This window comes from Melanerpes formicivorus, unplaced genomic scaffold, assembly GCF_026170545.1.
Source record: "Melanerpes formicivorus ecotype bairdi unplaced genomic scaffold, bMelFor1.0.p_v2 SCAF_11, whole genome shotgun sequence".
NCBI lineage: Eukaryota > Metazoa > Chordata > Aves > Piciformes > Picidae > Melanerpes > Melanerpes formicivorus.
This window is the reverse complement of record NW_027142363.1, coordinates 12714213-12739796: the sequence shown is the minus strand read 5'-3', so window position 1 is coordinate 12739796 and position 25584 is coordinate 12714213. Positions and strand designations below refer to the sequence as shown.

The following is a 25584-nucleotide window of genomic DNA, read 5'->3' as shown; positions in this document are numbered from 1 at the left end:
TTTCTGAAGGTTGTCGCACACGAGTCTTTCCATGGCTTTTGAAGGGAGGAGAAACAAGGGAGAAGGGGATCCGTTTATCTCCCAGAGTTTTGGGAAATCTTGCTGAGGAGGCGACTTCAGGGAAAAGTTTTATTATGTCTGGAGAGTCTTCTTGGTTTACGCATATATGAGTCGGGGCAAAAGGGAGGAACTAATCAGCACGGTCAGTTTCTAAATTCACACATTTAGATTAATGACTTTACTGTCACCCACGCACTAGGCAACTGCTGCTAATTACTCGGGAAGTTCTCCTGGAAGGCAGAGTTACTGTGTGGAGCAGGCGTGAGAACCCACTCCGCCCTGCCGGATAAGCAAAACCTCCACACGCGGTCGATGTTTCTCCTAGGGGTCCTCTAAGGCCGGAGGCCACCGCGGAGACTCCCCGCCGTGCCACGCGTGGCCGTGCCTAGTGCCGGCCATCTGTCTGCGGGGAATCGAAAGGAGGGGGACCAGCGGTGGCTCTTCCCGCTCCTGCTCAGCATACCGAGCCGCCGGACGAAAGCGGTGCGGACGCCTGGCCCCGGCTCGCCTCGGTACCGAATTGCCGGGAGCCGCGGGGTCCGGCAGAGACCCTAGTCCCCCTCTCCTCTCTGGGCAGGGGGGCATCTGGCGGCAGGCTGGTTGTGTGAAAATTGCCTAACTCCGGAGGCTGCTTTCGAGAGAGATGAAACGCTGCTCTCGTTCCTCGTCCTCTCTCGCCCACGGCTGCTGCAGCCCTCCGTTTTAGCTAGCGAGCCCGCTCCCAACTTCTGCAAACAGAATAGAGGGGTCAAGTTCTGCAAACACGTTACTCCAAAATAAGCGTTTGTAACAATGAGACGGTTTAATCCAGAAATATGCAAGGGGGGAAACAATATCTAAACAAACAAACCCCCAAACAACAAAAGTCCAAACACAACCCCCACTCCCCCCCAAAAAAATCCCCCAACAAACCCCACAAAACAACAACAACAAAAATACCACAAACAAACAAATAACGACGACAACAACAAAAAACAGGAGGGGGTTTCCTTGTGATATCCTGAACTTTTGTGCTCGGAGGCACCTGCTTGCTGAGACTCTCGGTGCGTCTCATCTTCTCCTCAAACCCTCCTGCCGTGGGACTACTGAGAAATGAGTTTTGAAATAGTTTGCCACGTCTAAACCAATTGCATTGGTTTTATACTGAATATTGATATTTAAAAGACAGAATTTTTGTGATCATTTGAACCAAGAACCAGAAAAATTCAGTTTGCATCATTCCTATGCTGACAGTTACCTTGCTTGCACCTGTCAGAAAAGACGTGAGTTTTATCAAGTATTTGCTAATAACTATTGCATCAGTAAATAGCTTTCTCTTTACGTTTCCTTGAAAAAAAAAATCATAATGTTTGATCTTTAGGATTTTATTTGAAACTAAAATTATCATTTCCACTCCCCTTTTTTCTCCCCTAAAATAAAGATTCTGAAAAACTTAGGAAATAATAAATGCAAGATGCCATACAGATTTCACTGCCCAAACACTGTTAGAATGAATCTATTTCTTAATTTAAAAGGCCAGTTTTGTTTGATTGATGCCACAGAAGTAGGTAATTTAGATACCCAGCAGTGTTGCAACTCTGATACTCTTCTGGCTTCTTTGGAAATACGTATGTTTAAGAGCTAAAGAGTACAACAAGGAACTAGATAACTCCAGTCAGCAAGTCTCAGCTTATCTGTTTAGTCTTTTTTCTAATGTAAATGTTTGTGTTTCTGTTTCTGTTGTCTCTGACTTTTAACTCTAGTTTCTTTTCGTGGGCTGTGTAATTTTTATACTTGCTTCTAATATTTTTGTGTGTGCGTGTCTTGTTGCTGAGGATGCCTTCAGGGTGATTTGAAAACAATGAATTAGAATGTTTGTCCTGCAAGAGACAACTGACCCTGGATTCACAGAGGTTTTTCGTTCCTTAAAGTGCGAGTGTCTGTTTCCCTAAATGAACATGCAAACATTTGCATTGCAGGGGGATGATGATGATGCCCCGATTTTCCCCTTTCCCTTTCTTGTGCCTTTGATATATGTGCATGCTCTAAGGGTGTATGGTAACTATTTAAGAGCTGGGTGAGCACATTGAGTTCACAGTAGCTGATCTTGTGAGCCAGCGTGCCCCATGACACAGTGCTGTGCAAGAAGACCTCCTAGCTTAAACTTTTCAAGCAGGGACTAATTTATGCCAAGGTCAGGGAAATTTGAAAAGTTGAGTGTTGCACAGGCCACAGAAATGCACCATGGCATGTAGAGGAGAACAAAATAAAGGCAAAAACTTAGGCCACAGAAGAATATGAATATGAAAGTTGAACTAGATATGTATAGAAGGAATTTTGACACGGTGATTTTAGCTTTGCATGTAGAAGTGAAAATAAGGGTTATTGGTGACAAATGAGAGAGCAATGAAGTGAGAAACGCAGCTTCCTGTACCTGAGACTGGAGTCCTCTCTCATATTATGGGAGATAGCTGAGGCTGGGGAATAAGTGTCAAAGGCAGATCAAGTAAAAGTGCTGCTGATCCTGTTTGGAAAGAACAGGTGTGATTAGGAGCTAATAGAAGAAAGACTGGGCTGTGCCCAGTTTCAGACAATTTTAACTTCATGGACATAAGCTGGAAAATGCTAAGAGGAAGGAAAAGTATCGAGCTGCAACTCAGAGGACTTGATGCAGGACTACTTCCTCTTAGAATGTATAAAAGAGGAAATTAACCTAGCTAGAATTATATTTTTAATTTTTTTTCTAATGCTAGTAGTCCTGAGACTGTAGTCTGTAGACTTAATTAGAGGAACAGCAACAGGATCTAAAAAAAAAAAGTACAATAGGGGGCCTAATTCAAGCTCTTGCTTTTGCCAGAGTATATCAAGAGACACAGCAGATATCCAATTATTTGTAGCAGGGTAAAATTGTTTTGAGAATTTTGTCCTGCTCAAGAAGATAAGATAAAATTTTCATTGTTTAACCAGTGAGAACATTGTAGACCCAAGATATAAAATTTGTTAGATATCTATGTACCTCTGAGCATCAAAAAATGCAGCAGATCCTGTGTTCCTAAATATTCGTTTGATAAATGCTGGCACCAAGGGGCTGCAAGCGCAGACATTTTGGATCAGGTGGAAGGCTTTGTCTGAGCGATTGCAGATTTAATTAGTTCAGATCACGATTTCCATCCATCAGGTTGCGGGTGAGGTCTTAAGTCAACAAGTTGCTTTCATGCTTCTCAAGGAAAAAAAAATAAATTGTTCAGTAAGTTGTGTGATTAAACATTCAATTGAGGCCTACATTTCCATGGGCTTACTCTAAATGTATACCGGGGCAGGTCTCTTCTGAGCAGCAGAAGGAGAAGACAAGGAACTGATGCAGCTGTTGCCGCAAGATGATAACTTTGGTTTTGTTTTCTCTTGAATTTTACATTCCCAGCATTGTGCTGACTCCACCATAGCTTAAAAATAATGCTACTGATGTAATTCAGACCAGAATGAGTTCCCATTACTTGATTTTATTTACTGACAATTACAGAAGTATATTTTGGAAAGCTCCTTCCAAGCATTTTTCAGGTCAGGGTGCACATTATGCTGTGTATTTCAGAGGTGCATGGATGTGAAAACTTTTCTGTAGCTCTGACAACTAGGAGTGGAAGTGACTCCTGTTTTCCCCAAACAACTTTTTAGTCTATGTGGATTTTTGCTGTTACTGCTTTTTTCCTATTCTCTCATGTCACTTAATTAAAAATCACGTAAGGAAGCTGAAATTTTTGCTCCTTGATTTCATAGGTGGTGGCCTTGGGAGATGTGCCTGATGGGACGCTGGTAACAGTGATGGCTGGAAACGATGAAAACTACTCTGCAGAGCTCAGAAATGCCACAGCTGCCATGAAAAACCAAGTAGCAAGGTTCAACGACCTCCGATTTGTGGGTAGAAGTGGAAGAGGTATGTGTTCTCAACTACAATTCAATCACGGTCACCGGTTACGTCAAGTTCTGATTATGTGGAGGGAATTTGAAGACGATGTCTTTGGAATGTTCCGCAGCAGGGAATGCTACAAGATCTGGCATAGGCCCATTCCAAAGGCACAGAATTAGCTAGATGGCTTTTTTTATTTGTTTTGTATTACCCCTGGAGTGCGTTGCTTCAATTTTAAACGATACAATAAATCACAGCAATAAAATAAATCGTATAGATTAGCAAGTTACATTTGACCCCGGAAGTCATCTCCCCAAATTTAGAACAGCGCAGTATTACCCACATTTAAGTTTAAATACCATATTTTCCATGTTGAGTGAGAGTTTTCAGCTTGTCTAAGGTCTCGTGATGGTCTCAGGGCTCCCAGGCACTCTCTGCAAAACTCTGTCTCTGTATCAGCAACTCAACCTAAAATTGCAAGTGTTTCCTGCATAGATATAAAAATTTTCTGGGTTTATCATGTCTTGCTGAAGGCACAGGGCACTTTTTCTGGGTTATCTTTCTCTCAAATAGATGTAGAACAATGCACAAGAGTCCTGTTATTTCATGTGGTCTGGCAAAGCGGATAGGATAGATCAGAACTAAAGAGATGAGCTTAATATCTGAATTGCTGCACCCTTGTGATAACCAGCAATTACCAGTATGGAAATAAAAAGGCCTTATGAGCATAAAGAGCAAGTAAGAGTTGAAGTTGACATAAACTCAGAGAAAAGATCAGTCCCTCTCTTCTAAGGTCAAGAATGAAAAACTGTCTCAACATCCGTGTGACTTCATATGCTGTTTACTTATGTGTTTTTCATTCATATCTTTAAGTAAAACTGGAATGTGACATTATTGTGTTCCAAACACAGCAGTGTTATTTAGGGATGTTTTGGTGTTAAAACACTCACAAATGAAAATGATGATGTCTACTGCACATAAGTAGGTTTCTGCATCTTACCTTTTTGAGCAATTCATGTAATGGTGTCTCTCTGAACCAGATTGAGTACTCAGGGCGTCACTATTCCTCCTCAGCATTTTCCTCTCCTTCTCTCCCCATGTGAGCATCTGAGCACATCTTGATGTGTGGTTGCATGAGTGGTTCTTAAAAACATGAATGGAGTTATGAGCATGCTTCAGGAGAGTTACAAAGGTGACCCACTTCTGTCCACTCTGTCTCAAAATGCTTTATTCCAAAAGGGAGATGGGTCAGCCTTCAGACTGAGGAAGTTATCCTGATTATACACAACAGCCTGTATTTACCTTTGAAGTGAAATGCATCTGTAGATACTCTTCCAGTATAAATACAGTCAGCAATTGTGGAAGAGCATGGCCCTGTTGAAACACAACTGCCAACAGTCAGAATATTTTAAGAATAAAATACCAATCCAGTCCCTCTGTATCCTGCAGCATTTTTAGTTGAGGATGTGGAGCGAGATATCTTTTAAATTGTGGTGTTTGGGCTGTCTTCAAAATGCACCTGGTGGAAAACACCCACAGCTGAGAACGTAGCTTTGTAATGCTAGCAAAGGATAATAATAGGGTAATGCAGAGAAAATTATATCCATTTACTGAAAACATGAGAGATGCTGTAATGTCTAAAAGTATCAGTCATTAAACATGTTCATTTGTTATATTAAAGGTACCACCTTTTCAGTAAATGGAATTTGCATTATGATTCAGAGATGACTGTTTAGGCGATTCAAATGAATAGCTGGCAAAGTGGCGGAGAAGCTAATAAAAACAAACCTGTAGTTCAGTTCCTGGCCATAGTGATGAAGCTAGAAATCGTAACAGTGGACTGTGTGAGATTCAAGGTCAAAATCCAGCAGCTGAGAGAGAACAGTTCCTACTCGTATAGAAAATGTGACAAGGAGTGTCACTGAGCTCCTTACCCCGCTATCAGCATTGCTAGTAGCCAGTCACTTCTGCACAGACATAAGCATTGTATGTTGTACAATAATCACGTGTTTGGGATCCTTTAAGTGATGGAGTGATTTGGGAACGCCGTGTGCTATTAGTCAGACTTCAAGGTTAAATCTCATCACCTTCATTGGCTGCCCATCTTTGGAGCAAATGACTAATGTATGCTTTTGTTTACTCCTTGAACAGGGGATTGTTTTCCAAAGGTGGGGATTGTTTGCATTTGGTTCGGGATTTCTGAGGTGGTGTTCTGCTGAATTTGTGTAAAGCCTAAAGCACAAGGTAGCTGCTTCAAAAAGCATTGCTTCCTTTGATACTTGGGTAGAGGAAAATTAACTGAAACTTTGTTTGCTGTGTAATATTTGAGTTTGAGTAAGTTGAGTTGCCACCAGTGATAATGTGTTGCCAGGAGTATTACGTGAACAGTGATTGAAAGTTCACGTTGGTTATGGTCAGAGTGTGTATTCTTTGTGTACTTCAGGTGATTTAAAATCCCTGCTGGAGAATAGGGAATGGCTTTGGCTGGTGGCAGATCCCGGTGCATCAGTTATCACGCAGGTGCCACCATCCCCGTTAAAACCGATGACGAGCCACCACTCTCTCCTTTCTAAGAGAGCCAGAAATTGTCATTCATGATGCTCTTAATAAATACTTTTTTTTTGTTTGTTTCCCCTGTGGGCTTTAAATGCAATCTAGCAAGACAGTCTGACAGCTGTCTTGAACTCAAGACTATTGTCCAGATTTTCATCTCCGAGAATAAGTGACTCTGTACTGACGAGAGAATCACAGCAGTTCCCCCTGTTGTGCGATCTGACCCTGGCTGTCGGTCAGAGCAGACACACGAACCAAATATTGGCCAAGACTTAAAGAACTAAACTACATTTCAGCATTTGTTTTGTATTTAACAGTTGCCCCATGTTGCTCTGCCTGTGCCTGTTGCTCAGAATTGCAATTTCCTTGACACCTAGAATGGGAGCTGAGAATATTGCAGGTCACCCAAAACATCGAGATGTTGTATAAAAGCAATTTGGCTTGCTTTCCCAAATGAAACAGATTTACATTGGAATTGGCTGGACTCCAGAGTTACTATTCCTCACCCTAATTTGAGAATGCTGCTGGGAAAACCTGCCTGTCTAGCTTGTAAGCCCAAGTAAGTAATTTCTGAAAGAAAAAATGTAGTTTAAAACTTGAGCCAATCACAGCTCCCCTTTCCTCCTCCCCCCCCCTTTGCCCGATTACCTGGTAAAAAGAAGAAAAATTAATCTTTATTTGTCTCTCTTTGTTGATAAACTCTTCAAACTTTAAAATGCTACTACTGCAAAGTGCCCTCTTTTCTTAATATATAGTGAACTGGCTTAGGTTGCTATGATGAAATAAATCTGATGCAAAGAGCTTGACGCCATCGAAGCTCATTGGAGAAAATTAAAAATAAATAGTTATTTTGGAGAGGAAAGGCTTCATGGCTCAGTAAGCATTACATATTTTCCTCATGGAATCATTAATCCCAGTAACTATCTTCTTTGTAGAATATAGCATCTAAAAAAACCCAACAAATAAACATGTTTTCCAGATGAAAATAATTATTAATAGGTTATCATAATAGTAGCTAATGGGGAAGTGTCTTGGCTTGCTGCAGAAGATCTCGGACTATAGCTGGGAGCTGGAGCTTTGTGACAGCTTTCCAGCAAGGCCTCTTTAAAAACTGTGTCTTGGAAGGGACTGAAAATTAAGCCTATATGTGTATCTTTCCTGCTGGCTATTTGGTTTAGTGTAATAGAGAAGTTTTGTGGCAGTTTTCAATTTCTACAGAGCCAAAGAAGTACTCCTTTTTCACAGGTGTAGCTGGTAGGAGAGCACAAGAGATATTGCCAAGCATAATCAGAAGTTTCTGCCATCAGGGATCTTTCTTGATATAATTTTGGGGAAGGAAAAAAAAGAAGACAGGATCTCTAAAATACTTAAACCCCAGAAATTACTGTCCTGAATTCTGAGTCTTCTTGAGTCAGAATTTTGCTCTTTCTGTGGAACTTCAGCTTGTAGTTGCTTTATTGGAGCGTCTTGGTAAAATTTGTGGTGTTTTTTTTTTGGTTTTTTACTTAAATTATAAAAATATGTGCAAAACAGAGGAGGATGCTATTCAACAGGATCATAAAATCAGTGTTAAGCAGCCGGCTGGGTCCTGATCCAAGCCATTGGAATGCTTCAGGGGATGCGGTATCAGATACTGGAGTAACAATGAGTCGTGCGTGCCAGATGGGATGAAAATAGAAGAAATTCAACAGCAGTCAGAACTGGGAAGAAAAAAAGAAAAAAAAGAAAAAGAGTCAATTGATAGAGTTTAAAAACAACCAGTTATTTATACTTTGGATTGAGAAGTGCGTGGGGTTAGCAGGACACCGCAGCCAGCGAGAGGGCAGGTTGGCTGTAAAGACGCGGGCAGCTCCCTTGAGCCATCCTGCAGCCCTGCCGTTGTGCCAGGCATGGGCAAGGCTAGCACGGCCTTTGAGGTGGGAAAGCTAGGCATCACCCAGGGCCGCTGCTGCCAGCTCTGCTGCCTATGGAGAGTGGCTAAAGAAAGGAATGGTGTTGCTGGTCCACACCCCCACTGTCTGTTAGAGGTTGGTTTACCACAGGATTTTTTTCCCTCCAGTCTGTTACGAATGGTGAATTTTTCTCTAAAAGACAGAGGCCAGAAGTGGTAATTTCATTTTTAAGTGATTTAGGGTTGCTTAGTTGTGTTGTTAATTTTAATTGAGATTTCTGTGTAAACTGAGTAGCTGTGGAAGAATTCTGGGCGCTGGTTTCCCACACTGGTACAAGAGGAGCTGATGCCTATTTCAAGCCAAGGCATTGCATTGATCAATAAGCCCAGCCCTTTGAGGACTATGGCTGCCTCGGTCCTGGCCCTTGGCAGGAGCATAGGGGCAGGAGGAGGGGAGAGGAGAAGACTTGCTCATTACGCCTGAGCTGCCTGAGCCGTCTTCAGCACACACTCGCTACGTGCAGCCGGGTTTGCATGAATCGTTGATTGTGTAAGAAAGTATATGTACGACGCAGCTCTGCGCAGGGCTTTGGCTCAGAAAACATCATGTGGTCCGTGAGGCTGAGCATGACTGCGGCTGGATTTGCCAGCTCCCAAACACTCTCTGCTGGGTTACTTAAAATTTCGTCTGGGCAAAAAAAAACCCTCTTGATCAGAAAGTGTCAACAGGAGAAAAATAATGGCAGAGCGATTTGGAGAACTTCCTGTCTCCGGGAGCATTACTGCTGTAAACAGTGGCCATGCCAAGTGCTGAACCACTGCCCTCAGTCCAATAACAATAAATCTATTTTTTGGTTCTGCAGAGCTCTGCTTGTACGTTTTTCAGACTTGGGCTGAAGATGAGGATGAGGCAGATGCTGTCCTCTGAGCATTTTATTTTTGTCTTCTGTTTTTTTTTTTCCCCTATGATAAAAGGAGTTTGGCTTACCAGGATACTGCTTAGAGAAAACAAAGTACCTCTCTAGATGAAGAGGTTACATAGTTTCAAGAGATCTGTTTGCTTTTCAGCTTTCTTTTTATTTTTCTTTCTTCTTCTTCTTCTTCTTCTTTTTTTTTTTTTTTTTTTTTGGGTTTTTTTTTTTTTGTTTTATTTTACTTTGCTTTTTATTTTAGTGTGGCCTCCTTAAGAGGCTGCTTGAGTTCTACTTAACAAATATTTATGTTTGTGTGTACCCATGTACCTGTATTACAACTCAAATAATAGCTGCTAGTGTGCTCTAAAAATAAAAGCATTCTGAAAAACAAATGATAATTGTCTTCAGGGTTGGCTAGTGAACTTCAGCTGACTATTTTATGGCATGCAGTCCTTGTCAGTTCACTCAGGATTAGCAGAAGGGAGGATGCTGTAAATCACAATTGCTTTTGGGAAAGTCTTTTCCAGCATAGTCATGTGCATAAACCCTCATTGGTCTGAATCAGTATCTGCTGCCCTCTAAAACCTAGCATTAGTAAAAATTAGACTTTTTTTTTTCTCTATAATGCTCTGTGCCTTTCCATCTCTTTTGCTCCCATTCTATTTCTCCCCTGTTTTCCTCATCATATTATTCCAACGCAGTTTTCTCAGCCTCTTGAAACTGACCTTATTCCCTTCATATCTGTCCTGTATCAATCTGTCTCTTGTCCTCCCTTGTCTATTGATGCTTCTCCTGTGCACCCCCTTTAAGAGCTGCTGCCTCTCAGAACAAGTTGGGATTCCTGTGTAAGCCTTTTTCTCAGGAGCAGGTTTTGGCCTCCAAGTGCACCGTTGACCTGAGTCCCTGCTGCACTTTCCTACTGGTCCCCCCGAGGCTGGGGAGCTACCTGCAGTATGGTGTGGGGAGTGAGCAGGCAGTATGTGGGGGAGAGGGTGTAGGTTCTGGAGACCAAGGTGAGGAGGCGTGAAGCAGCTGCTTTGAAGGCTTGATATTATAAGAGCTCTTCAGTGAGGCAGTGCTTGGAGCAATGTGTATGTACATCAGGTCCCTGAAGTTTAGGAAGAAAATGAGGGAGACACTTTGGCATGATTGCAAAGTTTCTGCAGGCTAGACTTTATGCACTAGAAGTCTGACAAAGTTGCATCCATATCTGAGGCCACAAGAGGTTATTCTACATTTGAAATTTGTCTCTGGTGAAACTTGACAGGTTCCAAGTTTGTAATGGCAGTGTTATCTCCCCCATCACTGACTGCATGGATATCCATCGAGTGACCCTAGACCTCTTCCAAGCTTTGAAATCAATGTGCATTGCATTAGTATAATGACAGTACAGAGGAGTCCTTCCTCTAAGAAAATGAACTCAAAGTAAACAGTCCCAGTGCACACTCCCATGTTCAGCTAGCTTCTCAACAAATGACCTGTCAGGTTGTCTTTTGGTGTTCACCTGCTTTAGGCCACTGCAGCCGGAAGTCTCTCACTTGCTAAAATGGCCCTGATCATGAAAGTGCTCCTTGCCTTTCATATTCAGAGCAGTGAACTCAGTTCTTCTGTGAGCTCCCCCCTTCCTCGTTCCCCGTACCTGATCCCTCTGCCTGCAGCCATGCTGAGAGGTCATCATCTTCATCACTTTGTAGGGCAAGGAGCATATTTCTTCCCAGCTCCTTCATCATGCCAGAGCACTGAGGTATTCCAGCATGTGGATAGACAAGTAGCCAGACTTGGACAGGTCCCAAGTGAAGGTAATGATGGGAAAAGCAAGAAGGACTGAGACAAAATCCAGCTCTCAAAGAGCCTTTCCTAGGTTCACAGAACAAATGCACCATGAAATGAAGGTGCTTCAGAATAGGATCTGCCAAAACCACAACACCCATTACATTGAGGTTTTGCTGTTCTGACAATTAGGTAGATGATGAGAATAGGGCTTCGAGGGGTGAAGAAACCATGGATGCAAACACAAAAGCAGCCCTTGAAGAAGAGAGTGAAACAAGGTGCTCCCCACACCACAAATGCTGCAGCTACCAGCCCTGAGAACTTTGCGTGCACCATCCCTCTGCCCAAAGCACCTCTTCCAGATGACCTCCAACTGTTGGGGCTGCTAATCTTGAAGATTCTGCCACCCCACCACAGTGATCTGGTCATGGCACCCTTGGGGATGAGTACAGTGTACATTTGAGGTGCATCCTGCAAAGAAGGGACCTCCCCTAGGGAAGTGCCCTAATGCTTACATCAGGAGCAGAGGCCACCATGAGAGGTTGGCAGTGGATGAGTCCTGAGCAGCAGCTCTCAAACCAAATTGCCTCAAGAAGAAGGGGAAGAGGAGGGCTTTGAGATGTGGGTTGAGTCCAACTGACCATGTTGAGATGCTTCTTCATGAAGTCCAAGCTTGCGACCTTGAGAGCACGAGGCAGTTTAGCAGTGGAAGCCCCCACAGACATTCACCATGGCTACTGCTAGGTACCTCTTGGATGGGGGTTTAGGAGGGATAAGGGGTGTAATTTTGGGCTTAAGCGTTTAAGTCAAACCTGAATCCCACTTCAGGCAGCTAAATCCGCTTGTGAATCTGGGCCTCAACCTTTTCATGTCTCTCTCATCACCTATAAAGAGGGTGATAATTTCTACCTCAAAAAGCTTATTAATGGTTTGAAATTATAGCTGGGTTAAGGATTATTATTAGGCTTAAAAGATCCCAAAGCATTTTCTGTGAGAAGGTGGTAGCTTTGAATTTAAGTAATTTTATTCTGAACTGTCTTTTTCATCTGGTGTTCCCTGTTGATGTTTTTCCCTTTCTCTGAACCATTCAGCAGTGACACAGCAGTCTGCTGAATGATCATTTTTTCGTTCTGCCTTGCAGCTGGATGCACTTTGTGAAGGCTAAGTCGTTTCTGGACACTTGTTGGCAAACAGCGGAAGCTCTGCTGTAGAGAAGCGCTTAATTTAAAATTAAAACTAAAATACTATTGCACAAAGGGGGGAAAAAAAAAGTCAGATTCCCTTGATATGTAGTGGGTCACAGCTTGAAAGCAGAGGTTTGGGTTTTAAGGTATCCCATTCATAGGAGCGTTAGATTTTGCCATTAGAGTTATCTTCGGTGGCAGGGGGCACGGAGGGGAGGAGGAAATTGCACCTTCTCCAAATTTGTGTTCAAACACTAGTGACATGTACACTTGTGCAAATTGCATGTACACTTTTCAAGTCTTAAAAATATTTTAACATTAAGCATTGCATTGTGAGACTCAGACTGTAATTTCCTTGTGCTGCCACTCTGCCGCAGAGGCTGGGCACCCCATAGCATCTCATTCTTCCTGTGCTGTAATTATTGTCTCCACCCAAGTTCATAAGAATTTTATAGTGGTTACTGCAGCAACTCCACTTATAGTTAGAGGCTGCTTTGCTCTTCCATTAAAAGGTCTTCCCCTCCCATCCCAGCCCTTTCAGTGCTTTAATCCATTTAAAAAACTTTTCTGCAGGCCTCCCACTCCAAAAATTCAGTTAAAACATGTCAGTTGTGTTGTCTTTCAGAAACAATTCTCTGAACATTTTTGTCATGCATTGTCATTGTTTTAACTCTGGTGCACCTGCTGTCTCTCTCACACACAGACACATGGTCTAGTCATGGGGTCTGTGTTGATAGGTTGGACTCGATGATCCTTGAGGTCCTTTCCAACCTAAGTGATACTGTGATATATATATATACATAACCCCATCACAAAACTTGTAAGTTGGTATTTACATAGGACTTAGACCCAAGGATGCTGAAGTACAAATGATGCTCCTACCATTGCTTGAAATAGTCTCTCTTGTGAAATTAGACAACAACATACAGGTGGATTCCTGTTGGTTTGTGTGTTTGTGGAATGTTGATGTTGGCATACAAAAGTGACTAACATCGACGTTAACTACTGGGTGTCACCCTAAGCTGATTATTGTAGGACAGTCTGTCTTCAGAGACCTCCTTCTTGCCACCTCTGTCCCAAATATCTTGACCCTATGAGTTTTCTCAGTTTGTTCATTTATATTTTCCCATAAGCTACGAGTTACCCTCCTTACATGTCTTCTGCTGCAGCTCCCTTCCCAATAAATGGCCATGACTATTTAGTGCTTACAGCTGCCATCTCCAGCTGCTCAACTGCCACCAGCTTTGTTTCTCTAAACAGAATAAACCATGCTTTTGTGCCATCTCTGCTGATGCACATTCACAGGAAAAATGACACAAAGGTGGTAGAAGTAGTAACCTGAGGGAAGGAAGCCACAGGAATCTGACTGAGGCTGACGTCTTGCATCTAACATTTTAGACGTGAACATTTCAAACAAGTGCATTTCAGACCCAAGTTTCTCAAGCAGAGAAGGGCCACCAGGTGCCTCGCAGGCAAACCGTGGAGCAGCAGCAGCAGCGGCTGCACTTTCACACACATTGTCAGGCTGTCAGGGAAGGGATTAGCGCGGAGGCCCCTGCAAGGCTGGAGCAGGCGGTGGATGGTGTCATCATGACAGCACATGGGACTGGGAAGTGAAACTGCTCATCAGCACAGAAGTGAAACTGGCTGCACACGAACTCAGACAAATTAAAATGTAAACATCTGGCCAAAAAGAAGAGAGAAAATTTGTGACTGTTTTTGTGAGCTGAGTTCCACCTTTGTAATGCCTGAGAATGTGAGGGATCCCTAGTTGAACAAGGGAGAATCACTCTTCTGAGGGCATCAGATCAAATACTAAAGGTGTTAGTTGCTGCAAGAATGGATAAAAACCAGGATTCAAGCAAATAGGTGATTTTTGAATTGACAATGACATGTTTTGGGGATGCTGGGTGCTGGCTTTTTTTTTGTTTATTCCAGCAGGAAGATGGGGGGGAGGGGGTGTTGTTTTCCCCCCATCCCCCTCTTTCTGAGGAAAGGGATTTGAATGTTGGTACCACTGTGGCACAGAAAAGGAGGAGAAAATTACTTTAGGACCTTTTTACCTGTATAGGCATTCTCCAGTGCAAAGGGAAATGTGTAGTGTAGGGGGCAGGTCTTGTGTAGTGCAGGGGACAGCCTGGCACAGCTGATGACAAGAGACATGCACAAAACATTGCTGTGCATCATCAATACATGTCTGCTGGAATAGCTGCCAAGGACCTGAGTCAGCTTTATCTTAACAGCTGTAAGTTACACCAAGTATAGAACCAGATTCTGCATCTGTTTGCTTAAATATTTCATGTCCACAGCTTGCAGACTTACACTTATTTTGAGTTATGAAATAAGAAGAGTGTCAGGGACAATCCTTATCACCCAGAAAATGGGCTTAAGGTAAAATTTAATCTGAGTGCCTGTTTAACTTCACAGAGCTTCTGTCAATGTTCCTCGATTCCAGTTATGTCATTTTGGTTGTTCGCTATAGTTCCTGTGTTGCCTTAGTGCATGCACTTCACCAAAATAATGCCTTGAAATGATTCTGCCCTAGACACATAGCTGGAGAGGCAGACAGCTCTGCTGCTCTCCACCACAGCATTTGACTCATTAGCTGGAAAAAAAGCATGCAGTATGGGCAGAAAAGGAAGAGAGAGTGAAGTGCACATCTCAGTTAAGCACTCAGTGCTGCCAGGAGCTGGGAAATAAGGGAAGGGGAGAAGCCAGTGCCAGCCACGCTTCTGCAGCAGCAAATTGCTTTTCCACAACTTATTGCAAAGCAAATTCAGTAGTGCATAGTTGTATCCAAATCTGTAGCAGGGCTGCTTTTGGTTATTTGCATGACAACTTGGAACCATATGAATGCAGAACAAAACACCTATTGATTTAATGGGATGGAGATTTCATTCTGGGTAAGTAGATGCTATGTAAACACAGATAGAAGGACTTCCTGGAGTGAGACACTCCACAGAAATGTTCAGAAGTATACCTTTATGCTTACCCAGGCTGGTTTGTCAGGAGGCAAGTGAGTGTATTTCCTAAATCTCCAACTTGACACACATTTATACTCGCAAAACACCCATATAAATAAAGGCACAGACATGTTGCCTATGCAGCTCATTTGCAGGGGCAGTTCTTGCATTTCTCTGGGCAATTACTCCTATTTGCTGACATCTCCCCATGTTCACATTTATCTGCTTGGACCATTGGTCTGTGGTGGTTAGTCTTTGTAAACTATTTACAGCATGGTAGCAGATAGCAGTTTCTTCTCATATTTAAGTTCAGTGGTACTGGTGGTAAACAAATTGTGTTGTTTTTTTAATGCTGCTTACTTCAGCTGCAGGGTTTTTTTTTTCTGATGAAATAGCCACTGGACAAAGCACAACAGGCAAGAGGAAAGAGTCACCATCTAAGCCAAAGAATTTGGCCCTGTGCATGTGTTTTGCAACTGGACATGCAACTTGAACATCTACAAAAATACTTCATTCTTACGACGAACAGCAGTTAACTAATGATCGGTCAAATTATGTTGGGTCTTCTCATCCTATTGGTTACATTGGGAGTATTAAGGGGTTTAAGTGCTAAAAATGGCAAAAATTTCCTCCAGCTTATAATAGCTGACATTTACCATTCAAGCGTGTGTGTGTATTGCATCCTGCTCAGCAATACAGTCAGATACATTAGGATGCAGCAGACTTCTTCGCTTTGACAGATATCCAGAAAGTTGTTGTGAGAATTTGCAGGGATGTATAAAATTGATCATTTAGCTTGGTTTAATAACAGTAAATATGCCAGCACTACAAAGTAGGAGCTACAGTTAAAAAAAACCAAAAGGTATTATAATCTTTGTTGCTAGAACCTGGCAGTCTCTCTCTGATACAACAGAAATGTCTGTAATAGAATTTGTGTGTTACTGGTGTATTACATTTTCCATTGCTCCATCTATACCTGTTGTCAGCACAAGCATTCTTGGCTCCTTTCCCTTTCTTCTTCTTCTTCTTCTTTTTGTTTAATAATTTATTGTAACAATTTAAAAAACAAACAAGCAAACAAACAACTCTAATGACACATCTGTGATCATCAGAACAAATCCCCAAAGCAAAAGATAGTCATTTTAACCACATTATTTGTTGGCCTCCCTTCTCTACTGCCCCTTGTGCCCCACCCAGAGCAAACTCCCATTTTTTTCTGTCATCATTTGCATGAAGCATCATCAGTGGAGTCAGTGTGTCTTTCAGCCTGAAAAAGAAGTGGATTAAAATTAAATGACAGGTTCAAGGCATCCTCTCTTCCCTAAAGTGTATCTGTTCTCATTCCCCTTTGTGCCTGGCCGTACAGTCATTTATATTTTAAGTGTGCCTTCCTTCCATCTTCAGACACATCTGGTCATGACACTGCTCAGAGATGACTAAAGCAGGACACAGGAGCTTCATGTGACGGTGTTGTCACTTGGGATTCATTTTTTCCCCTTTGGTTCCTCAAATTTTCCCAGGGGCCATAGCATACAAGCCTATTGCTCCCTCTAGAGCCCTTCAGTGCTGTTCTGGGGGACCACTTCAATCCTCTCTCATACTAAATATGAGCTCACTGCTCATTCTCCTTCCAGCCTCTGTCAGATGTGATGCAGATTGAATGCAGACTTTAGACTCCTGTCTTGGAGTTGAGATCACTTTCAGACGCTGTGGTTCTTGGAGGCTGATCTTCACCTTTTACTGGTCCAGGAACAGCATTGCTGAGTGGACAGTAGCTTTCTGCCTTGTGCTTCCTCTTAGGTTCTTGCAGCTTTGCACAGCATTGGGGAATCTTAGGAGCAATCCTGTAAAGTCATGTGCTGGTTTAATCCGTCTGACTTCAGCTGTCAAGTCAGCAGCAATTCTTGAGGACACTGTACTGATAGTACAGCCTCCAGCTAACCCATCAACAGAGTCGCTACATATCATTTAAAAAGTATTGTATTTTGGCCAGAAATGCTACAGTTTCCATTATTTTTTCTAGAAAGGTTCTGACCTTAATGCTCTTGCAAAAATAAACATTACCAAGCACTTTTTTCCTATCCTAGTTGTGAGGGAAGGCTTTATGGAAGGAGTGAGTTTTCTGCTCTGCCCTTACACATATGAGGATGTGCTTGATGTCTGTGGGAAGGGTTTCCAAAGGCAGAGCCCTGTCCCACATCTGGAGAATTTAATCCTTGTGCTCATGAGATGCTGTGTGCCTAGTATTAGGAGCTGCCAGGGATAGTTACAGAGAGAGAAGGAGTCTCTGAAGTGTTTCTTACAACCCTGTGAGGTAAAGCTTGGCATTGACATCACCCGTGAGCCCTTCCATCACCGGCACGCTCCCACAATGGTGCAGTAGTGATTGGCTTCAAGCTTCTTTGTGTAGGTGTTCTGTAGGGTGTACTATTTAACTCAGAGGGACTCAGATTTTGATGCTACCTAATGGAAGGCTATGTGTCAGCTTGCTCTTGCTACTAGGACATCATCAAATTGTCATCATGAGTGTTGGAGGCATCCAAACAATGCCAGCATTTCAGAACGTCTTCTTGGAGTGTTTGCTCCCTCTTTATAGTCACTAGAGAAGTCAGTCCATCATTTAGGTTGTCTGGCTCAGTTTTGGTGGCACCTGTCCTTTTCTGAGTTTGGCAGAGAAACTAAATGCTCAGCATAGGTTTCCTAATTGTGGTTAGGAGGTCCACTTACTTAGGCATGGGAAATCATGGCATCTAATACAGGCTTCAGAGTTAGGGAGTCTGAATGCAGCCTTCAGTGACTAATCTGGTATTATTTCCACCAGTTTAGTGTGCTGCATGTTGCATACTTAGGTGTATGTGCATGGACTTGTGTGTTAGTGTATTATGCAAGTGTATGTTGAAAATATAAATCTGCATCATAATACATGAAAGCAAGGAGGAGATGTTTATAGTCCTGCTGTCATCCCTAAACAGGTATCTCCATAAAACACAGATTTCACTAACAATACCTCCAATCTCAATCTACCTTCGTCAACCAGACACATAAATGATGAATGAGGTAGAAGCCATGAATTAAAGTGATAAAACCACTTAATAAAGCTAAATATAAAAGAAACATAATGACCAGAGAAAAAAACACAGCCAGAATTATTGGTAAGTAGTAATGAGTGACACATAGGTTTATGGTTATATAGTCCTGTGGTTAACCAGCGTGTGGTTAATGAATAGTCTTCTGTCAACAAGAAGTAAGCTAAGTATCTTCATACTTTTGCCAGCTTGTGACACAACCTTATACAGACTCTGGGATCTAGTCTAGTCTGTAGAACATCATGAAAGTAACTTCACCTCCCTCTTCTTTATTCTGGTCTGCTAAGCTGGTAATGTGGCCACATTTTACTCTTGTTATACATTTTTTTCCCCCCAGTGTTTCTTCTCTATGTGGAAAACCCACATATTTCTAAAGAAATAAAGTTACTATGTATTTCAGCAGACTAGCAGGAGTGCCTTACCTAAATACATCAGCAGTTGCCAAAAAAAAAAGAAAAAAAAAATCAATCAGGAAGCAAAATGGAACTACTGCAGATCAGAAAAGGAAATAAAGTATATTTTCAAAGTCTTTTTCAGTCCTAGTGGTCTGGGTGTGTGTAATGATACAGCAAAACCAGGTTTGGAAAGAAGATCTACAGGTGTTTCTCCTGTATTTGTTAAGTCTAATCCCCTAGGTGTTAAAGTTCTGTGGAAGCAAGTTTATTGAACTCTGTTGTTCTGGTAGAGAAAGAGTGACAAAGGTGTAAAGCTTTATCATGTGTTTGATAATTTAATAAATTTGATATTTAAAGAATGCCAAGAACACAGGCATCCTTGGTCTGGGTAGTTGTAGGGCCCAAGACTTGAGGGCCAAGAACCCTGGGACAGGGATCTGAAATTATTTTAGCTTCTGTTGCAATTCTTTTGATCTGATGGACTGCTTTCTCCTGAGGATGTGGAGGTGGGAAGGCACTGGCCTGGGATTTGTGAGGCTTGTGCTTCAGCCTCTATTTTGTCAGGGCTGTGATTCAGGATTAAAGTTGGATTTAGTTGCAGCAGCCAAAGTGGTTAGCATCGCTGGCCACAGGCTTCCTGTGAGATCGTGGCCAAGACACTTTATCTCCCCACAGTTCCTCATCCGTAGACTGGAGAGAATACCTCCCTAATTCACAGGGATGTGATGAGGACAGTTTCCAGTAACAACTATGTGTGTGTGCTCACGGTGATGTTGATACAGACCATTAGCACCAAAGTAGGAACTGCATTAAGAGAAGTATTGAATTTCAAATGAGTGTGCATAGGGCGGGGGGGAATGTTGCTGCTAGAGGCAGGCATTTATATTTACATTTATATTTAAATTTATATTTATTTATCTAGATGAATGAAGCAAACAATAAAAGTGGGAAGTCTTAGAAAGGAAGAAACTTGGCACTTGGGAGGGCTGGAGCCAGTAGTAAAATGAAGCAGGCAGATCTGTATGGGAAAGCTCCCATAGCATGTACCCAAAGGAGGAGAACTTCAATTTTCTTTAAACAGTTCCTGTTTATCTAAGTTGGGGTGATGTCCCTTGATGTCTCTTACTGATAACAAAGATTCCTGTCAGTATCTGAGTCCTCCATGATGCTGAGATAAGTATGCTAAACCTGCTGACAGGCGATGTTTTGATTGTTGTCCAGGCCAAAGCCGTAATGAATGCATATATGCAGTCTTATCAAAGATGCAGAATGTTCCTTTTGTTATTTAAAAGATGCCTGAAGTAACTGCTGCCATTGGCCAAAAGCAAATCCAGGCCCTCAAAATGAGTGCTCTTATGAACTTAGAGGGGTGGTGTGCACATAACAATTTGGAAAAGTTCTTCACAGTTTTCTTACTGAATAAGAGAAAAACGAAGCATAGTGTTTTGATGTATTTTCATGAGATAGTTTAGTTCTCTGTGGGCAAGATGTAAGGATTATTTTTTCCTCCCATTACCTTGTTTCTTGACATTGCAGTAGCAGATTATTTTTTAAAGGAATTGAGGTAATACCACAAAAGTGTGGGATGTTATAATCTCCCTAGGGGATCTGAGCATCCAGTTCTTAATTTTAACAAGTGGTGTTGATCAGATTCCTGTGGCAGTTTTGGAAGAGTCAGCCACAATTTCTAAACATCTCTGAACTAACACCTTTTAGGAAGTACAGATAACCTTCCAGCAGTCATGTAGATCAGATAAATTCTTAACTTTTAAGGGTAACCTCCTTTTGTTTTACAAACAAAGTGTAGCTCATTTAAATATAAATTAATTTCTGCTTTCTGAAAGCTTTGAGCTGTTGCTAAGGAGGGAATGCATCCAGCACCAGGCAGTTGTGAGGTTATAAACCCTGCTCTCTTGGCACATATCAATCTTCAGCTATGGACAGCTAAAGTGGTTCTGTGCCATTTGGTGTCTTTAAGTGCTGTCTGAAATGGGGAGTACACCTTTTCTCCACACATATGTTCAGTAATGCCTTTTTTTTTCCTGTTGCAGGGAAAAGCTTCACGCTGACTATCACGGTCTTCACGAATCCACCACAAGTAGCCACATACCACAGAGCCATCAAGATAACAGTGGATGGACCACGTGAACCCAGAAGTAAGTGTGCTAATGCTCACCAAGTCAGTGGTTTAGTTTAGGTGTTCATCACCAGCCTCACAAAACACATCAATATCCAATGCTTGTGGAGCAGTGGGTATGTTTTAAGCCAAGGCTGTTCTTCGGTTGGTTTTAATTATTCCTTCCCAAAGCCGTGTTTCTCATGGGTCTTCTTCAGCTGATCTAGAACATGACTTGCACTGCATTTGCAAAGTATCTGCCCAGGGGTAACTTGGATCATAACCAAAAGCTGACAGAAGAGATGCTGGTAAAAAGGTGGGCAGCATATACCTTACGCATCATTTCTTTATAGTCTTGCCTTTCAGATGTTAAGAGGACTTTAAAGCATTGGAAGCCAATATGTCATTGATCTAACTTTTCAAGCTCAGCCACACTGCAAAAAGAAATAGATGCCTGAGAGAGGTCACCTGGTAGATGCTTTATGGAGTTCACTGTTGCTCATGCTGTCATATAGCACCCTTAGGAGCAGCCATTTTCACAGACACCCAATCTTTCCTTCTTTTTCCCCTCTCTTTTTTTAAGAATTAAGTACAAGGAGGAGATGAATGACTTGGTACCTCCAGGGGAATATATGCACCTCTCACACAGGCAGTTGTTTTGTTCAGATGGCAAGGGCAGGCTGTTTTGTCTGGAGAGTGAAGTGAGGGTGGAGCCGGATATGCAGGTTTAGATGCTTCTGCTGCACATGCACTTCCTGTTAGTGGAGACAACTGTTAACCTGTCACTAGCCCAAGTGGGGCTTTTTCATACTTCTATTGAAATGCCCTGATGTAAATTGAGGTTTTGTGGTTAATTTCTTGCACTCCTCCCGCATGCTTGGCAGAAGTTCTGGCTGTTGCTTAAGTGGAATCATCCCATGAGAAGACAGCAGCAGGATTCAAACACCCACTAAAGAATGAGACTCACAGCTTGGGATTGTTTAATTGGGTGAGGGAAGAAAAGATAGATTTGAAAGTTCAGCTGAAATAGTTTAGAAAATTCATTAAATACCTGTGCATTTTCTTCTCCAGCTGCCATTTGTCTGAGTTGCATCATGGTACTGCATGTATTTAGCAGAAAAATATGACCTATATTTTTCTGGATTTGAGGCCAGACTTTAAAACAAATACTGTTGTTTGGGTAAGGCTTCTTATTCAGTTTGTGTTTATTGCTTTTGTAAATTGTGGTTGAATTGTCCCTGAAAAATACCCCTGGTGAACCAGGCAGCTGTGCACATAAAAAAAGATGTTTGTATATGCAAGTTGCAAATTTGCATGTGGAATTCCTTGGGCATGCTCATAGTTTGCAGACAACAAATAAGCTTTAGTGTTTTGAATATGAGTCTGCTACAATGGTAAGACACAAAATCATCCTGCAGGCATACCTACTGTTTTAAATCAATTCTTCAGTTAGTATAATAGTTAATATTTAATAAGATCCTACATTTTAAAAAGGAAGTAGAGATATAATACATATTGAAGCAACATAACTATCATCCCAACTCAAATGTATGTAAAAGCTTCCTTGTAAATAATTTCACTTTTCCATAGACAAATCAGCAGCATAGTGGAGGAGGCTTTATTGCTTGTAAGGAGAAGAGGTGAGACTTCCCCCTTGATAAGAATGCACAGCTCTGTCTATTGCTAAGCCATTCATGACACAGTGTAGAAGGTATTATGCTCCTTTTATGGTAGGGATTGGAAGAGACCTCTGGAGATCATCAAGTCCAACCCTCCTGCCAAAGCAGGTTCACCTAGGGCAGGCCACACAGGATTGCATCCAGCTGGGTTTTGAAAGTCTTCAGAGGATACTCCACAACCTCTCTGGGCAGCCTGTTCCAGTGCTCCATCACCCTAAAAATAAATTTCCTTATTTAGGTAGAGACGTTTTTCCTCACGTTGAAGCAGAAGTTCCCATTGTTGCGCTTTGGAACCGTTGTCCCCCCATCCTGTCACTGGGCACCAGCAAAAACAGGCTGCCCCAGTCTTCTTGACACTCACTTAAAGTATTTGCAAGCACTGATGAGATCCAGTCTCAGCCTTCTCTTCTCCAGGCTAAAAAGCCCCAGGTCTCCCAGCCTCTTCTCATAAAACAGACATTCTATTTCCTTAATCATCCTCATAGCTCTCTCTTGGAGTCTCTCTAGTAGTTCCCTGTCCTTCTTGGACTAGGGAGCTGAGAACAGACAATACTTCAGATAAGGTCTCACCAAGGCAGAGTAGAGGGTCAGGAGAACCTCCTGTGACCTGCTGGCCACACTCTCCTTTATGCAGCCCAGGCTACCATTGGCCCTCTTAGGGCCAAATCCTTCACTCTGGCTTCTCACCAAGGGTTTCTGAATCTCAGTGGCTGTTGCTGTCAGTCTGGTGTCTCTTCTCTTTATACGTTTGAATGAGATGTGGATTGGCCTGATGGCATATACCACAGTCTATGTAGGAAAGAAGAAGTGAATTCTCCATTCTGGGACAGTTCTGACTGGTTTGGCCTTTACATTTATTTTTCCTTACTCTGGCTCAGCGGATGTATCCCATTTTGCATCGGTTCAGTTAGATGGGTTGCATGTATAGCCTGCACAAAGATCGATTGCAGGGCTGTTACCTGCACAAGCACATGTACAAGATTTGTGGCCAGATATGTCAAAACATGCAGCTGTGTACTGAGGGGGGGTTTAAATTATATCAGCCTTACTGTATTGAGGCTAGGGTCAAAATACAAATTGCTAGATTAGAGTGTTTGTAGTTTGAGAACCATTCTTGCTTATAGATCCATGACTCACTCATTTGCTTGAGCTAAAGGCATTACAGAAATACTGAGATCTACTTTATAAGATGTCCCAGTTCAAAAGAAATCTGTGGAAGACAGTAATGGCAAAATAATTAGATACTACTGTCTTACAGAGACCTGGGAAAGCAAAAGACATGCAGAAAAAAAATGGTGGAAGGTACAAGACCATTTCTGAGGATGTAGACCATCAGAGACAAAAGCCAGAACTTTACACCAGGGTGAATTCTGGCCAACTTTACAGGACATAGACATACCTTAAAACCAAACCAAACCAAAACAACCCACAAAACAAAACAAAAACAACATTTAAAATTGATTAGCTTAAGAAATAACAGAAACATTTTCTTTGGTCTTCAGAGAATGTCAGATCAAGAGCACTTTCTGAGCCAGAATTAGATGGGTTCTCAAAATGTTGGGTTTTTTAAAGCAAAAGGGCAGTCTCTTCAACTAGACATGCTTGGGGAAGAAACTGCAAAACATAGCATAAAGCAGGATTTAAAGTCAGTTTTGGAAAACAGAAAAATACTCAACCAAAGGCTATAAAAGCAAATAGGCATAGCATAGTCTTTTTGGCTCACTAAGATGCATGTAGATACCATAATAGGTGACAATAGCAAAGCATGTATTATATGTGCCACCTTCATACTGCAGAAAGGCCTGCAGAGCAGGGAAGTCATTGTGCCCCTGTACTCAGCACTGGTTAGGCCATAACTTGAGTACTGTGTCCAGTTCTGGGCCCCTCAGTTTAAGAAGGACACTGAGACACTTGAACGTGCCCAGAGAAGGGCAATGAGGCTGGGGAGAGGCCTTGAGCACAAGCTCTATGAGGAGAGGCTGAGCGAGCTGGGATTGTTTAGCCTAGAGAAGAGGAGGCTCAGGGGAGACCTTATTGCTGTCTACAACTACCTGAAGGGTGGTTGTAGCCAGGAGGGGGTTGGTCTCTTCTCCCAGGCAACCAGCACCAGAACAAGGGGACATAGTCTCAAGCTGTGCCAGGGGAAGTTTAGGCTCAAGGTGAGGAGAAAGTTCTTCACAGAGAGAGTTGTTAGCCATTGGAATGGGTTGCCCAGGGAGGTGGCAGAGTCACCGTCCCTGGAGGTGTTCAAGAGGGGATTGAATGTGGCACTTGGTGCCATGGTTTAGTCATGAGGTCTGTGGTGACAGGTTGGACTTGATAATCTTTGAGGTCTCTTCCAACCTTGGTGATTCTGTGATTCTCTGACTTTGAGTTCTTGCATGTCCCATTGTACATTTGGTCATGGTTATTGTGATGGCCAGGTCTTTGCCTAGCAGCATATTTGCCTGTGTTAACTACTGGGTTTGCATTTACAATTGTGGTAATTACTCATGAACAGGGCTTTACACCATTGTCCTTTTTTTGCCATTGACTTTCTGGCTGCGCCTATCCAGATGCTACTGATCAAACTTTAATGGCGTGCAGATGAGAGCCAAGGTGCTTAAGAATCTGGCTTTTCCTCTACATGATGTGTTTTAAAAATCCCTTTTGAACTTATGATTTTAGTCTCCAGCTCTGAACCAATGCTTATTTTCTGAATTTTTTTGTAAAAAGAAAGAATACTGCACTGTCAGGGAGAAGGGCAAGATGACCTAACCCATCATTTTCTTCTCCAGCTTCTATGATTCTATGATTCATAAAGCAATTTATGTTTTTATGAGCTAAGTCCATGGGGAAAATCATTAGCAGTAACCAGATCAAGAGTAGTGCTCCTGATGAAAATACTTTTGGTTAGGAAACTTGGTAGAAATAGTATGACTCTTAAATTAAATATTTCCCCTAGGCCATTTGACCTACTGTGTACATCTGTTGAAAAATTAGGTTTTACTTCTTTTGACTGCTTCTTTCTGGTTCCCTCATTGAATTGTTTTAACTTACATAGCTCTGAAAAAAAAATCACTAATGGACCAAGTGCTTGGAAATGGCACA

At 42.2% G+C, this 25584-nt stretch overlaps 1 protein-coding gene across 2 annotated transcripts in view; it reads left to right on the top strand.

Moving 5' to 3' along the window:
• Positions 1-25584, top strand: part of RUNX1 (RUNX family transcription factor 1) — a 178888-nt gene that overhangs the window by 104380 nt on the left and 48924 nt on the right. For both annotated transcript variants that reach the window (XM_068144576.1, XM_068144575.1), the window contains exons 4-5: positions 3814-3970; positions 20751-20855. In XM_068144576.1, the coding sequence (XP_068000677.1) occupies positions 3814-3970; positions 20751-20855 (262 nt within the window). The remainder of the gene's footprint in view (positions 1-3813; positions 3971-20750; positions 20856-25584) is intronic.